Here is a 14744-nt window from a genome sequence, read left to right on the forward strand (position 1 = left end):
CCCTTTAATGGTCAAAAATGTTTAGCGATGATTTTAGCGTTAGTATTTAATGTTTTTAATACACGAAAAATATAAAGGGTGAAATTAAAATACTATATTAAGAAAAAAGTTTATTGAAAAAATTATGTATCATGTTACATACTAAATTAACTGAATAGAGTGGATTTATTTAATATAAAACACTAATATTAATTTAATAATATATCAAATTTTGAACTGAAACTATAGATAAAGTTAACTATCATCCACAGGATATTTTAAAAAATAACTCATACAAATTTGGTACTATGCGATGACTTCTGACCTATTGAACTTGAGAATTCTGTATGAATTTTATCACATTAAAAGTTTAGTCTTATTTCTCTTGAACATGGTTTTCACTGAAGCATTTAGCAACAATTTTTTCAAAATTTTTAATATAATATGTCCCGATTAATCTTAAGGGGCCTAAGAGACATATCTGGAGGAGCAGTTCTAAAACTGAATTAACAGAAGTCATACCAACACACAATGTTGTTAAAATAAAGCTTTCTAAGCCAACGTAGCTGAAGAAATTCCCTTTCTGTAAAAGAAAAACATACTCATTAATTTTTGGACACAATATAGTTTAAAAATTGAATATGTAAATATTACTTACAAGAGCATCCTCCAATAATTGCTTGGCAACTACTTCTGGCTTGTATAAGCCTCCAGATTCAGACATAAGCTTAGTTTCTTTTGGTTTTGACTTATTTTCATTTTCAAAACCTGGAGTATCAGTGTCTGGAGGAAGTGCTAGTGTTACCGTCACATTATAAGGTTTCAGTTCCATAACTAACGATTCTGCTAAGCCCCGAAGTGCAAATTTACAAGCAGAATATACGGAATATCCAAACATCCCCATCAAACCGACTGCAGAAGATGTCATCACAATTATTCCTTCTCGACGTTTTTTAAACTTTGGCAAAACAGCTCTGATAGCATAAATGGTTCCCATCAAATTTACATCAACCAAGGCCTTAATGTCACGTTCGGAAAGGTCTTCTAATTTGCCACAAACAGCAAAGCCAGCACAATTAACAAGCATGTAAACAGGACCAATTGTTTCTTCTATTTCCAACAAATTATTTTCTACGGCTTCTGGACAGGACACATCAACAGGAACTTTTGAAATAATTTGATCCTGCGTTACAGTGTTTTGTTTTATTTCATTTCGAGCTTCTTCAAGCCTGTCGACATTTCTGGCAAGAAGAGTTACATGGGCCCCTTCTTTTGCAGCCAATATAGCAAATGCTTTGCCTATTCCACTGGAACCTCCTGTTATAGCAACGTGTTTGTTCCAAAGAGATCTTCTATGTCTTTTATATATAGTTGATTTATAAAATACCACACCACAAAGAATCAAGCACAAGATAATGTATATCATGGTGAAGAATTTAACTAAAGCTTTAAACAAATCAAGGAAGAGATCACTTATTTCTATTATCACCTGTTTTAAAATTAAAAACCAACGGAAAAATAAACAATATAACAACGTTTCTTCCAATTTATTTTTAACATTACGATTGTGATTACGATCACGTGTATACACTGGGTAGGGTTAACGTCTTAATTCGCTTTATTTAATACAGAAAATAATTTGTTGATATCTTTTTTAAACATGCAAAATAGAAAGAAAGAAATATATTTTTTAAGGATTCATCTAACGATTTATCTAATTTAACCTAAAAGTTTCATCACAACAAAATCTAAAGATATAACTGAATTTTAAAAATCCTACCTTTTAAATATTATATTTCGCATATCTTTATTTTTTAATTAACTTTTATTTACCTTAATGTTTATTATTTATTTATATTCAAGTAAAAATAAACAATACCTTAAGTACATTATGCAACTAACATAACAACATGCCATAGATCATCTATGGATTATCAGCATAGATGATCACAGATATATATGATGTCAACGATGTCAAGATCTATAATAGAATGAATTCTAGAATCCATGAATTTTTTGGATATTCGCGATATTATTTTATTAAAAAATGTCTGTTTCTACAAAAAAAGTCCTGATGAAATTTTACCATAAAGTTGATAGTTAAAATAGGCACAAATATAATTAATATATTAGAGTATGAATATACTTTATTAACAAAATAGGAAACAATTCAGACATGATAGGTACTTAACTCTCAATAGACAAATACTCAGAAAATTTGATGATAATATAAAATTCCAAAGTATATCAAGTTTCATCTTTAATTTCATTTTCTATAGCTTCCTTATGTGATCTATCTTCTAGCTCGCTACAACTACTCTCTTCATCGGAATCCTCAGAGTTATCTCCGGAATTATCTTCAGTATATTTCTTAGCAATACTGAGGTTCACTTTTTGCTCAGCCTAAAAGGACAGGAGAAAACATAAAAAATTAAAAAATATTCACCACTATATACAGTAATTACCTTAACTCTCTCCTGTTGTTTTACTTGCAATTCCAAAGAACTTTGCAGGTCGATTGACTGTACTTTATGATCAGATGATGTGTTCTTTATCGTAACGTGAGGTTTAAAACGCTCCTTGGGCGGATTCTTTTCAATTGAACATATTTTAGCTTGATATGTCACCTTATTACCATCGGAATGTATGGACATATTTGTTAATAATTTATTAGTCAATTCTAAATTCTCATGAAAAGCAATTTCCTTTTCCAACTTTATTTTAGTTTCTTGAAGATGTTTCCCTTTATCTGGCAAGTTACTAATAAAAACACTAAAATAGAAATTAATTTATATTTTAGCAACAAGTTACGCGTAAAATTTACGTTTTCTTTAGTAGAGCACTGACGCGATCTAGAGATTCATGTAATTCCATAAGACTAAGTTTCTTTATATTTTTAGACTCCATTATTAATTAAATAATTAATTATCCAATTAATATTAAACTTAACTAAAACAACATATAAAATCTTTTAAAAATTAAAAATGACAAAAAATGTTAGGTTATATTTTGGTTGTCAATGTCAAAATATCTCTCTCTCTCTCTTTTTCATATTTTCTCTCATTCTAACAGGCGTATGTTTTTTAAGTTGCCTATAGTCAATATATCAAGGATATTTTTTTAAATGATAAACGTAGGAACCCATGCTGTGATTAATGATAAATTTACTAAAATTTTTAATGTTAGGGACAAATAAAATGCCTAATAGTTTGATACACTTTTATTTTAAAATAATTATACTTTTTCTGAATTACTTTTATATACAGTAATAGAAAATATAAGTCTAGGTCCTAAAATAATACTTATCTCGTGATGAAAAAACATTACAATCGTTTACAACATTTATGAATATCACACATCCTATCTACTTATAAAAATCTTTTCACTTGTGCATATTTGCTTAATAGAAATCTTATTAAAAATCATACAAACTCAAAAGAACAATTATAACACACGCGCACATATACAAGCATTATTTTACAGTTATTTCACTAAGACATTCCTTTTTAATGCTACATTAAAAAGCCTATATAAATGAATTATAAAAATTTTAAATTCCATTTTAGATTTTTGAAACTTTAGTGTTTAAAAACATAATAAAGGAAAATTGTCATATTTCACTCCAATATTTTCTTTTGAACAAATTAAATTATAAAAACGTAACAAAGATACAACTACTTACTTAAATTATTATAAATAACGTTATAAGTCTTAAAACTATTTTATATCACAGAATTCATCATTTTTTTTTAATTTTGGTGCTTAGGAGTAAAATGGCACAAAATATCAGGCACGGAGCACATATACTAATCTTTTTAATATTATTATCCAAAATTATATTAAAATAATAAATAACTTTTTTTGGGCGTGGTTACCTGGTAGTTCTTGAATAGAACCGTTTAATTTTAACTTATAAGTATTATTATGAGCATGGCCCCAAATTAAAAATACGAAAACCAGATTGATGTGCCTTTTTATATAAAGTCGTCCTATTCTATACCACGGGGTCCATCAATGGGCATCGTATGTAATACTTCGTCAAGTAACTGGAGAGCTCTATGCAAATGGACCTCTATCCAGCAAGGAGTTTCCTTGATGGACGATTTAGGATAATCTGGACCCCAGCCCTTTACAAAGCTTAGTCTTAAAATACAAAGTCGACGTAGATCATCAACGCCTATCCCGGTGGCTGCCGACAAACCTAAATTCATACAGACACGAATTCAGTCATTTTATTTGATTGTAATATAAACCTAGATCATACTTATCGCTGGAGCAATGCCACCCACTGAATGCGGTCCTGGAATATGGCCAGCAACTGCGGCTGCTTGAGCGGCTGCTGCAGCTTGAGCCGTCTGTGCTTGTGTCGTCATTTGATGATGGCACTGCCTTAAATCGAAAACCTACAAAAACATCGCAGGCTTCAGTAAATTTAATATCCCCATGATCTACCACACAAAATATCCCCCTTTAGAACATTTTCTGTAATGCCAATGACTGGAACATAACCAACATGACATACAGGCCAGAGAGATCGATATGTGACGTCACCGCACTAGTCCGGCTTTTGTATGGTGCCATATGGTACTGCATACTGGGAGATAGGAACAAAGTGTCGCTAATATGGATACCGGGACATGTCGGCCTAGAGGGAAATGAACGTGCTGATTCCCTCGCCAAAATTGGTGCAGGCGCGCCATTCGTGGGGCCAGAACCGACACTTAGCGTTCCCAAAAATCTCGCAAGAGACAGGCTCTGTGAATGGGTTAGGGGTGAGACATTCCGAGACTGGAATGACAGTCCCGGAATGGAGCATGCCAAGAAAATCCTAGCAGGGCCATCCAAACATAGAACAGGAGAACTCCTAAAGGCCGGTAGGAATGGAACGCGTGCACTGCAGTGTACACTGCAGTGTACACGGGCCACTGCCGGCTGAGATCTCACCTGCAGAGGACGGGACTGGTGGAAGACGCCGAATGCCGACTCTGTATGGAAGATGATGAAACAATGAAGCACGTTATGTGTACCTGCCCCGCTGGGAGCAGGACCAGGTTTGAGATGTTTGGCAAACCCATGCTAGACCTATCAGACCTAGGAGACATATCGCCCTCAGACATAACGGCCTATATTAAGAGGCTGGGTCTTGAGGATGAACTTTGACGCTCTTGTAAAATTAGAGCTTGTAGAAACTGAGCCACAATAGGCCCTCGCGGCTCAGTGGAGGGTCCCCCTTGGGACCCCTAGTCCGGCTTTTGTATTGTGCCATATGGTACTGCATATAGTTTTGCATAAATAATAGTATTTATTGAAAGTTTTGCCAGATATAAATATGAAAAATATTATACAGAAAGGTATTAAAAAATAACATTAACTTTTTATCGCGTTAAAGTAATTGAATAGCATTAAAATTTAGATCTAAAGCACGAATATTAATATGAAATAAACTACAGCATAAGATGAACAAAATAAAATCTAGATAATAAAAAGTGTGTCCTAAAATTGCGTTCGCGAGTATTTAGCAACTACTAATAATATACCTGTGATAAAAAGTTTCCAAATATTAAAAAATTTGAAAACTATACGTTTATTGACAAGTTAAGAAAATGTATTGTATATGAGAAGTTTAATTAAAAATAATTGTAAAAATTTGCCTAACATATTTAAAAAATGTGGATATCAGATAGAATTAACTATTAACATTAAGTAATTTGTAGTTCAATGTTCATCAAGTAACCAACTTCATAAATCGTAAATAAAAAGATAAAGATATCATTTTTTTATATAAAATACTGAAATAAAGTACAAATTCATTTAATTTCTTTAAAATATATTGCCATTTCATAATAATAATATATATTTCATAATAATAATAATACTTTTCAATATTTATTTCATCCTGAATTTCCAAATCTTGTTTTCTTTCATCGGGACGTTTTCTCTTTATGGGAACATACACAGAGGGTCCATAAGAGGGTTGAATTGGAAAAATTGTAGGCACAGCATGTTCTGTAGGTTTTGGACATGACCTAGTTACAGTTAATATTGTTGGGAAAGAGAATGTAGACAGATCCTGAGTACTTATTATAATTGCTGCTACAAGGCACAGGCACAGAACAATGTCGCGGAATTTTTTATTTCACAAAGTAAAAATAAGAAACGAAAACTGTTTTACATAAAAATACACGTCACTTACGTTGGTTTAACACTATACACTAACACTAACGCTATTAATTATGTTTTTATATAAATTCCCCAACTTTTTCCTAGTCCGGACACAGCCGGCATCGCCGGTGTTACTATAATTTTTACCGAAAATATGTTTTTTTTCGCGGGTACGATGTTATGAATCGGATCTAGATAGTTCACTATTCACTCAAAATTATTATTAGCATAGAAACGCTTATAATTTTATTAGCATAGAAAGTAAAAAACACAGATTTGTTGCGAAACTAATGAAAACAATTGGTTTGTTTACGACTACTAATTCTGGACCACTTCGGTAGAACTGTCAAAACAGTCAGGCCTTGAATATGACGTTAGCCACGACTCGAACTAAAAGCTATACTGTGCGAACAAATACTAGAGGCGCTGCCAGTCATTAAAAAATGAACATATATTCATTTGTTTTTTAAATATGTCAATATTTTTACTTCGTTGTGTTTTGCGAATATTTGGTGTGTGATTTTGGCAATTTCCTAATTAATTACTGGTCTATTTGTACATACATGTTATTTTAGTTATTCATATTTAACTACAATGGCTTTTTTCGACTGAGAACGCAAACCTGGGAAAAACTGTAGCGTTCCTAATTGCGACAACAAAAATGGCAGTTTTTTTCGTTTTCCAAATCCCCGGAAAGATTCGAATTGTTTTGTACGTTTTTTTTTTTCAGTTTATAGGTATGTAAAATACATATTTTATAATAATTATGTTTCTGTAATATTCGGAAAAAAATTAATTAATTATAGGTTTGATATAGCGATGGATATTTCATGAATTTAGTGCGCGAACAAACTCAAGAGGGCGCATCTTTTACTTTCATTTCATGACATAAGAAGTTGAAATTCTAAAGGGGGATGTTTTGTGATCTACCAGCAGACATACTTTAATATAGGCTGCAGGATAAATTTTATGAACTGCATCTCCTGGTTGTCTGCCCGCCTCTCTGTCCAAATAATAGCTTTGAACAAAGACAGAATGATCGCTGAGGCAACGCAACCAAACATCGCCTTCACCTCTTAGGTCCAGCTGAACCCCTTTACCAATATGTAGCCTAGGACAAGTATTTTAACTTTTAAATTTAAAAAAAAAATATCTACTATAATTTACCTTGCTCTTTCGCTCTGATCGGTCCTGTGAACATTACTTAGGGCGCCCAGACAGAACCTGTTGCCCCCGGAAGGGTCGACGTAACCATCAATTGTAACATTAGGACAATTAGAAGGAACTTTGAATGTTTCTCCCACTTGAGTGTCCAACTCAAAATAGGCTACAGAGCACCAATACTCTGGGGCTGGTTGTGTTGAAAGCAGTCCTATTGACACATCTGAGCCCAGTTGATTGCCTGAGTTGTGATTCCCTAGTTAAAATAAATAATTAATTCAAAAAATTCGCTGTAAAATTAACGAGTGATATACAGTAAGTATTGTGATGGTTGTGGGAATCAGGAGGCTGCATATTCTGAGTGTAAGTTAAAGTATTTGAACCAGTCCATGTACCACCGGCTCCTGTGTAGCCCTGTGCTATAGTTGTTGATGGTTGTGGACCCACCGGTACAGTGCTTGCTTGAACTGAATTATTAGTTCCATTAAAACCATTTTGTTGGAGATGTGGCGATACTGGCGAATTACTTCCTAGAATACATATTAATAATTAATAAGTTAATTACTTATAACACTCTATTCACCTAGGCTGGTAGTGATAGATTCTTGAGGTCTCTCAGAGTTGCTTGGTGCTTGAGAATTGCCATAAAATTGGACAGGACTATTATGCACAGGGGCTGTATGTATTGCTCCACTGTTATTACCACTTTGCTGATTACTTATAACACTTCCTGATACCTGAGTTTGGTTTGAATGACCTAAAAATAAAAAAAGATATATAAATGTTTAATTTTTAACTTATTTTTTTTGTATTTTTGACTGGTGTAACAAAAAAAAACTAAAAAAATATTCTTACGATGCATATGCATGTGGGGCAACCAGTTAGACCTTGTGCAAGCATCAGGTGCCCCCTCAATTTTTGAAACAGTCGGCCCCAATACACCCCTATTTGGGGAAGAACTATACATTCCTGGATCGCCTACCACAACAACATAAAAGAAAAAAAATCATGCATAACAAAAAGTTAAATGTAACTTTTTAAATATAAACTAAAATATTGAATCTACTTATAAGTTCTACTAATTAAATTACTCACTGGGTGTTGACTGCAAAGTGGTTAAATTAAAGTTCTGTTGCGAAGGATGGTGCTGAATAGTTTGCGCGACTCCTATTGCAAGTTCTCCATCTACATCCATTGAAGTGCTTGGTACTGATCCAGCACTATACTCATCTTTCATTCGAGGTGTTCCAGCTTGCAAAGTAAGACCGGAGAGGTCTATTCCTGGAGAAACTACTCGTTCATAGTGGTAAGGGTTTACACAAACTGAGTCACACTTCAGATCAAATGCAAACTGACAGTATTTTACATGCTTTAATTCATTTTTATGAAGATCAGGCCACCTCCAAATTCTTGCATAAATGACATGAGGAAAACCCTTTCGGCCAGCAACTTGAAGCCTCCCATCCAAAGTTCTTTGAATTGTCACACATTTACTTGGATGGGCTCCACTTGTAGTTATCGCAGTTATAAGAGAATCCAGTTCATCTCTCTTTTCTTTTAATTTCTTCACTAAAGATTCAATTGCTCTCTTTGCAAAACCCTCACTCTCACCTCCTTGTCTATGGCACATTAAACTGTGGACAATACTTAAGCAAGCATCAGCAGATGATGGGGCATTTGTAGTTAATGTAGACATTTTAAAACTGCAACAGAAGTTTTTTTTATTAACTAAGGGATGTATTCATGGCTTTAGTTATAGTCAACTAGGCAAATAATCATACAAAACAAACATTTACGTTGTTTAGATCTTATTACAGTTATAAACACCATTTAAATAATATTTACCTTAGCAATATTTTAAAAAAATTACATAACCTCAGTTTGGGAACTAAAAATAACAATACTAGAAATCTGTTGAAAACAAATCTTCAAATGTGTCTTCAAAATCACAGCACAAATATTAAAGGTCCATACTACACAGACTTAATATAATGTTCACATAATTATGTAAAAATTGAGTAGTTTCTTTCAATTTTTAAAGAATCCACATTGAATCGATATTATTTATATTATTCAGAGATAGTAAACAGGATTGATTGTATAAACTACAACTCACGATGATAGGACAAAAGTTTATATACTCTGAATTAAATATAATCAAACCATACATCAAATAGCAATATTCACACAAAGAATCTCATTCAATTTATACAAAAAAATTAATGATTTGTCTTAAAGTATCCAATGAACGTCGCCCGAAACAGAGATTATCCAATGCCGAACCACAAACAAAGCAAAGCAAAAGCAATCAATTTGCTGAACCGTACACAATTTTTTGTTCCTCTATTTTCGAAGGGAATAGAATAGGGATTTATAGGAATTTATAATATAGGGACAGGGAAATTATTTAGGCACAGATGTAAGTTTGGTTGCCTGGTTTGCAGAAAAACCCATTTAGAAATATTTTTAAAATATTAAGCTAGGAATTTTGTTAAAGAGGAGAAACAATATATTTTGTGCAAGTTATAAACAAGTTTAATAATGAGAGTAGACAGTGTATTTAATAGGGCGTTATTACTTCAGATTATATTAATATTATTGAGAAATAAATAAATCGGTGCCTAGACCACTACCACCATAACAGTAATCAACCACAGAAGAGAATAAAATAATCAACATTAGTCACTTGAAATTGTCACTGTCACTGTCACTGAAACGTCAAATCTCAAGGTCGGAACTTAATATTTGTTTTTGTTCTTTGTATTAATAATTAAGAAAAATTGTAGTTTTTGTGCCTTTTTTGAAATGGAAAATTGGAAATAATGGCTTTGAGGATATTAACACTCCTAATACTATCAGCTGAATTTTTTCTAGTTTGGGGTAATTACTAATTAATGGCCCTAACTTGTATATAAACCTCTCTTTTGTAGGTTCAATTCACAAAAATCTCAAATATTTCCAAATTATTCATGCAGACGACTTAACCCATAAGATTGTTAAAAGAGGGATTCAAGAAAGTTCTCATCCCTTTAATAGAATTAAGGAAGTTCATTTGAGAACACACGGAAAAGATTTCCGGATTATCTTATCTCCAAAGAGAAGTATTTTGCATTCGAAATTTAAAGCGTATTCAGTAAATGGAGATGGAGAAGAGACCCATATACCAATTGGTAGTTTTCCATTTCTTTATTAGATCTTTGTCATACTACTGATTATTAACATGATTATCTTTTAGATCACGATAGTTTTTTTGAAGGCAGGGTTTTTGGTGAAACTAATTCACATGTTAACATGCATATAGAAGATGGAGTAATGACAGGAAATATTCATATGCCAGACGATATATATCATATTGAAGTATGACTCGCATTTAAATAATTTAATGTATACTTATATTCATTATTTTAAGCCCTCTTGGAGACATATACCAGACCATGATAATAAAACTATGATAACTTATAAGCAGTCTGACATAAAATTTAGTTGGGACCCGAGTAATTTGCCGGATGATTATGAGACACCTAGGATGTGTGCTTATGTTAAAGAGGGGGCTGAGTTGGAGGAAAATGACACAGATCATCATATTGCAAAACGACAAATTGACCAGTATGAATATAAACTTACCAAAACGCGATGTCCATTATTACTAGTTGCTGACTATAGATTTTTCCAAGAAATGGGTGGAAGTAATACTAAAACAACTATAAATTATTTGGTATTATTTCTATTGATATTTGTTACTTTCTTTATACATGAAAGTATTATTCTAGATAAGTTTGATTGACAGAGTGCACAAAATTTATAATGATACAATATGGCAAGACAGGCAAGAAGTAGATGACTTTAAAGGTATGGGTTTTGTTATTAAAAAGATTGTTGTACATAACGAACCAACGAGAATAAAATCACAAGAAGCTCATTACAATATGAACAGAGGCAAATGGGATGTGAGAAATTTATTAGAGGTACCTGTTTAATAAGAATGTTTATTAGTTTAGAATTTTTTTGTTGTTTTAGTAGTTATAAAGCTTTATTAATTTTTGGCTTAGCAGTAAATTTGTGTTTTTTTTTTTGGAAGGCATTTTCTAGTTATCCACAAGATGAAAAGTACTGTTTGGCACATCTTTTTACCCACCAAACATTTAAGACTCGAAATTCAGTAGTATTAGGACTTGCTTACATTGCCTCTCCACGCGTTAGGCAACAAGGAGGCATTTGCAGTAATGGTTATTATTTACTTTCTTTATTATTTGCTTAATTCAATTTGGGTTTTAAGTTTAAGCTGGTCATTGTTTAGAAAACCTTTTTTGTATGATAATGATAACAAATATTAAATTTTATTATTTTTTTTACGTTACAAAAAAGGATTTCTGCTATCATCTAATTTTCATATTAAATACTAACAATTATTCTGTGCTGCTTAAAGGTATTTAGTAGAGAATTCACTCACAAGGACTTCTGTCTGGCCCATCTATTTACCGACTTAAAATTCGAAGGGGGCATATTGGGTCTTGCTTATGTGGGTTCTCCTAGAAGAAATTCTGTTGGGGGTATATGCACACCAGGTATTAATGAATTTGTAAACTGCATGGTATTTTTTATCTTTTTATTTATATACTTCATATAGAAAAGTTATCTGTTTTATATGCAGTGTTGTCAGACCTCTGGTGTGATGTATACTTGAGATAGGTTCATTCATTTTTATGTTGATGCTTACATAATAAGGATACTGTTTTGATAATAGGATGTAACGTTCCATTTAATATTTTAGAGTATTTCAAAAATGGTTATACGTTATATCTTAATTCTGGATTAAGTTCCAGTAGAAATCACTATGGTCAAAGAGTAATTACTCGTGAGGCTGACTTGGTAACCGCTCACGAATTTGGTCATAATTGGGGATCAGAACATGATCCTGATATTCCTGAATGTTCTCCTAGTGCTAGTCAGGGAGGATCTTATTTAATGTACACATACAGTGTCAGTGGATATGATGTTAACAATAAGGTAAATCTGCACAGTTTATTAAATAATATTTTACTAAAACAAATGTTTTAGAGATTTTCTCCATGCAGTTTACGGTCCATAAGGAAAGTTTTACAAGCAAAATCAGAAAGGTGTTTTTCACAGCCTGAGGAAAGCTTCTGTGGAAACTTAAGGGTAGAAGGAGATGAAGAATGTGATGCAGGACTTTTAGGAACAGAAGACAATGATGCATGTTGCGACAAAGATTGTAAATTGAGACCCAAAGCTGTTTGCAGCGATAAAAACTCACCATGTTGCCAGAACTGTCAGTACATGAGAAGTGGTTTTAAATGCAGAGATGCACAGTATGCTACTTGCGAGGAAGAGTCCACTTGCACTGGTCACTCTTCTGATTGCCCTAAAAGTCCGCCTATGCAGGATGGCACGAATTGCCAAGAAAAAGGCAAATGCAAAGGTGGGAAATGTATACCGTATTGTGAGACTCAAGGTTTGCAAAGTTGCATGTGTGATATAAGTATGATAATCGGTATTATACGATATTTAAAAATTTACTTTACATTTTTTCTAGTTGAAAATGCTTGTAAAAGATGTTGCAGATCTAGTATGAACGAGACATGTTCCCCTGTAGAATCTACTGATATTTTAGCAGACGGTACACCTTGCATACAAGGTTTCTGTAACAATGTGAGATATTCCATATATTTTTATTTATTTTTAACATCTAAAATGTATTTTATTAGGGACACTGTGAGAAAACTGTTCAAGACGTTGTTGAAAGGTTTTGGGACATTATAGAAGATATTAATATCAATAAAGTGCTATTATTTCTTCGCGATAACATTGTTGGAACTGTAGTATTGATAACAGCTTTTCTTTGGATACCAGCAAGTTGTATCATTGGATACATTGATAGGAAAAAGAGGAGAGAAGAACTAAAAAGGTGGGAATGGAGAAATTCTCAAGAACTTATTCATGGTTCAGAAAAAGTAAAAAACGTTATCAAGCTGAGAGTTCCAAACAGACCTAACATTACAAAACAAGCAGATCAGTCTCCAGCAAAACAATCTGAATAGCCATTCCAAACAAATTTTGTGATAATTTCGTTACCATTTAGTGGTTAATGTAATATACTGTTTTATCCTCACACAATTAATTATAACTTTTCACAGTATTAACTAACTATATATGACTTATATAAGGAAACAAAATTAGTTATTCGATTTTAAGTATTTATTCATAAAACTATTTCCTGTATAAAGCATGTAAATATTTTGAGGTAGATTTACTTATTAGTTGTTAACTAATTGTAATTATAGTGAAGTAAATTTTATAACAACTATATCTGGGCTTCTAAATTCATCATTTTGCTCCTCCAATGGAACAACATAGGACTTAAAATGTTTTTGAACGTTCTCCAAAAAATACTTCCAACAAGCTTTTTGCTTTTCGCTCTCCCTTATTTCTTGACTTAAAATAATAGTTGTTTGTGGGCCTGAAAGGCTTCTCAGTGTTTCAATGAGGGGATCAATTGACTAAAAAACATTTTCTCATTTTATATATACTTAAAACAGTCACATTTTTGAAATATTTTACATCTCTATAGTAAATACAATCGGCTAGTAAAATAACATCCGGTTTATGAGTTATATTTGTTGAACCCCAAGGTAAAGATGCAACTTTTACTCTAGTGTCTTCTCTCTTGAACAACTGGTTATTTAGTAAAAGATTTGTTTCCAATAGTGGGATAATTGGTGGTAGATCTGTCAACAGCACGTTTGCACTGAAATAAATTGTGTGTGTTAAATAAAACAGAGTAAATAAATTATTATAATACCCTAAACAAGCAGCAGTAAGGCCTACACACCCAACTCCGGCACCCAGTTCTATAGCGAGAGTGTTGTTGAAATATTCATTATCCTTTTTAAAAAGTTCTTCAAGGTATTTCGATAGGACTATAGAGGCATCCCATACGACACATCCCACATCTCCTTCGGTTTGTTGTTGCAACTTCAATGTGATGTTCAGTGCTTCAATATCGATATTTCTCGTAAAATAACTATGGGACATGTTGAAATCAATATATTCTAGGCAGTGGAACGTTTAGAGTTGGACCAAGACCACAATAAGGTGGCACATATTGAATAAAATATCACAAAATTATTATCTTGAACACATCAGCAGTGAATTACGAAATACTATATATATATATATGGTACATATTCTCCACACAGATCGAACGAATTCCTAAAAATATTAAAACTAAAAAATAAATTAATTTAAACTTAGACCTAAATTCTTAAAGTAAATACAGCAAGATGGTAGGTAACCAGTAAAACATGAGATGTTGTCCTTGATTATAGTGTATCTGTGAATCACAGATGGTGCAACGGGAAAATTACATAAAAATTACCCAAAGTGAATGAAGATGGCGCCATAGAATATTCTGGAATAATAAA

General features: G+C 32.6%; 5 protein-coding genes across 9 annotated transcripts; 1 reads left to right on the forward strand and 4 right to left on the reverse strand.

Annotated features, from left to right (window-relative positions):
• Window positions 1-102: 102 nt before the first annotated feature.
• Window positions 103-1693, reverse strand: LOC115875013 (3-ketodihydrosphingosine reductase). Its single transcript, XM_030890328.1, has 2 exons — window positions 638-1693; window positions 103-562 (listed from the first exon to the last, which is right to left on the reverse strand). Exons 1-2 carry the CDS (start codon window positions 1403-1405, stop codon window positions 356-358), a joined length of 975 nt encoding a protein of 324 aa, XP_030746188.1. The 5' UTR covers window positions 1406-1693; the 3' UTR covers window positions 103-355.
• Window positions 1694-2108: 415 nt separating this feature from the next.
• LOC115875014 lies at window positions 2109-3000 on the reverse strand. Its single transcript, XM_030890329.1, has 3 exons — window positions 2804-3000; window positions 2445-2751; window positions 2109-2382 (listed from the first exon to the last, which is right to left on the reverse strand). Exons 1-3 carry the CDS (start codon window positions 2884-2886, stop codon window positions 2227-2229), a joined length of 546 nt encoding a protein of 181 aa, XP_030746189.1. The 5' UTR covers window positions 2887-3000; the 3' UTR covers window positions 2109-2226.
• Window positions 3001-3184: 184 nt separating this feature from the next.
• Window positions 3185-9710, reverse strand: LOC115875015 (mothers against decapentaplegic homolog 4). 3 transcript variants are annotated; one of them, XM_030890330.1, is made up of 9 exons: window positions 9148-9710; window positions 8398-9005; window positions 8158-8289; window positions 7886-8059; window positions 7617-7832; window positions 7309-7558; window positions 7084-7252; window positions 4244-4382; window positions 3185-4180 (listed from the first exon to the last, which is right to left on the reverse strand). In XM_030890330.1, exons 2-9 carry the CDS (start codon window positions 8996-8998, stop codon window positions 3969-3971), a joined length of 1893 nt encoding a protein of 630 aa, XP_030746190.1. In that variant the 5' UTR covers window positions 8999-9005; window positions 9148-9710; the 3' UTR covers window positions 3185-3968. The 3 variants fall into 3 exon arrangements, with proteins under 3 accessions (XP_030746190.1, XP_030746191.1, XP_030746192.1); XM_030890331.1 differs by having other exon boundaries at window positions 8158-8280; window positions 9148-9709; XM_030890332.1 differs by lacking the exon at window positions 8158-8289.
• A 295-nt stretch (window positions 9711-10005) lies between these two features.
• Window positions 10006-13627, forward strand: LOC115875020 (ADAM 17-like protease). 3 transcript variants are annotated; one of them, XM_030890343.1, is made up of 11 exons: window positions 10012-10032; window positions 10089-10182; window positions 10233-10472; window positions 10538-10659; window positions 10712-11017; window positions 11073-11267; window positions 11381-11528; window positions 12074-12309; window positions 12361-12802; window positions 12857-12972; window positions 13029-13627. In XM_030890343.1, the coding sequence occupies exons 2-11, from the start codon at window positions 10125-10127 to the stop codon at window positions 13359-13361; spliced, it is 2196 nt and encodes a 731-aa protein (XP_030746203.1). In that variant the 5' UTR covers window positions 10012-10032; window positions 10089-10124; the 3' UTR covers window positions 13362-13627. The 3 variants fall into 3 exon arrangements, with proteins under 3 accessions (XP_030746202.1, XP_030746204.1, XP_030746203.1); XM_030890342.1 differs by having other exon boundaries at window positions 10006-10182; XM_030890344.1 differs by lacking the exon at window positions 11381-11528 and adding an exon at window positions 11729-11867 and having other exon boundaries at window positions 10006-10182.
• On the reverse strand, window positions 13504-14623 carry LOC115875026 (protein-lysine methyltransferase METTL21D-like). Its single transcript, XM_030890356.1, has 3 exons — window positions 14123-14623; window positions 13882-14068; window positions 13504-13820 (listed from the first exon to the last, which is right to left on the reverse strand). Exons 1-3 carry the CDS (start codon window positions 14353-14355, stop codon window positions 13599-13601), a joined length of 642 nt encoding a protein of 213 aa, XP_030746216.1. The 5' UTR covers window positions 14356-14623; the 3' UTR covers window positions 13504-13598.
• Window positions 14624-14744: the final 121 nt, after the last annotated feature.

This window comes from Sitophilus oryzae, unplaced genomic scaffold, assembly GCF_002938485.1.
Source record: "Sitophilus oryzae breed Bouriz unplaced genomic scaffold, Soryzae_2.0 scaffold_1318_pilon_pilon, whole genome shotgun sequence".
NCBI lineage: Eukaryota > Metazoa > Arthropoda > Insecta > Coleoptera > Curculionidae > Sitophilus > Sitophilus oryzae.

Bases quoted from the DNA above. Each gene is read 5' to 3' on its own strand.
- LOC115875026 (XM_030890356.1), bottom strand. From the start codon at position 14,355: ATGTCCCATAGTTATTTTACGAGAAATATCGATATTGAAGCACTGAAC. The intron at 14,069-14,122 runs GTATTATAATAA...AATTTATTTCAG, and splicing joins CTTACTGCTGCTTGTTTAGG to TGCAAACGTGCTGTTGACAG. The intron at 13,821-13,881 runs GTAAAATATTTC...AATGTTTTTTAG, and splicing joins ATTGTATTTACTATAGAGAT to TCAATTGATCCCCTCATTGA.
- LOC115875015 (XM_030890330.1), bottom strand. From the start codon at position 8,998: ATGTCTACATTAACTACAAATGCCCCATCATCTGCTGATGCTTGCTTA. The intron at 8,290-8,397 runs GTGAGTAATTTA...TCTTTTATGTTG, and splicing joins CACTTTGCAGTCAACACCCA to TTGTGGTAGGCGATCCAGGA. The intron at 7,253-7,308 runs GTAAATTATAGT...TACTTGTCCTAG, and splicing joins GATCAGAGCGAAAGAGCAAG to GCTACATATTGGTAAAGGGG.
- LOC115875013 (XM_030890328.1), bottom strand. From the start codon at position 1,405: ATGATATACATTATCTTGTGCTTGATTCTTTGTGGTGTGGTATTTTAT. The intron at 563-637 runs GTAAGTAATATT...TTTCTTTTACAG, and splicing joins AATTATTGGAGGATGCTCTT to AAAGGGAATTTCTTCAGCTA.
- LOC115875020 (XM_030890342.1), top strand. From the start codon at position 10,125: ATGGCTTTGAGGATATTAACACTCCTAATACTATCAGCTGAATTTTTT. The intron at 11,018-11,072 runs GTATTATTTCTA...GTATTATTCTAG, and splicing joins AAACAACTATAAATTATTTG to ATAAGTTTGATTGACAGAGT. The intron at 12,973-13,028 runs GTGAGATATTCC...GTATTTTATTAG, and splicing joins TACAAGGTTTCTGTAACAAT to GGACACTGTGAGAAAACTGT.
- LOC115875014 (XM_030890329.1), bottom strand. From the start codon at position 2,886: ATGGAGTCTAAAAATATAAAGAAACTTAGTCTTATGGAATTACATGAA. The intron at 2,752-2,803 runs GTAAATTTTACG...TTTCTATTTTAG, and splicing joins AGTGCTCTACTAAAGAAAAC to TGTTTTTATTAGTAACTTGC. The intron at 2,383-2,444 runs GTAATTACTGTA...CTGTCCTTTTAG, and splicing joins AACAACAGGAGAGAGTTAAG to GCTGAGCAAAAAGTGAACCT.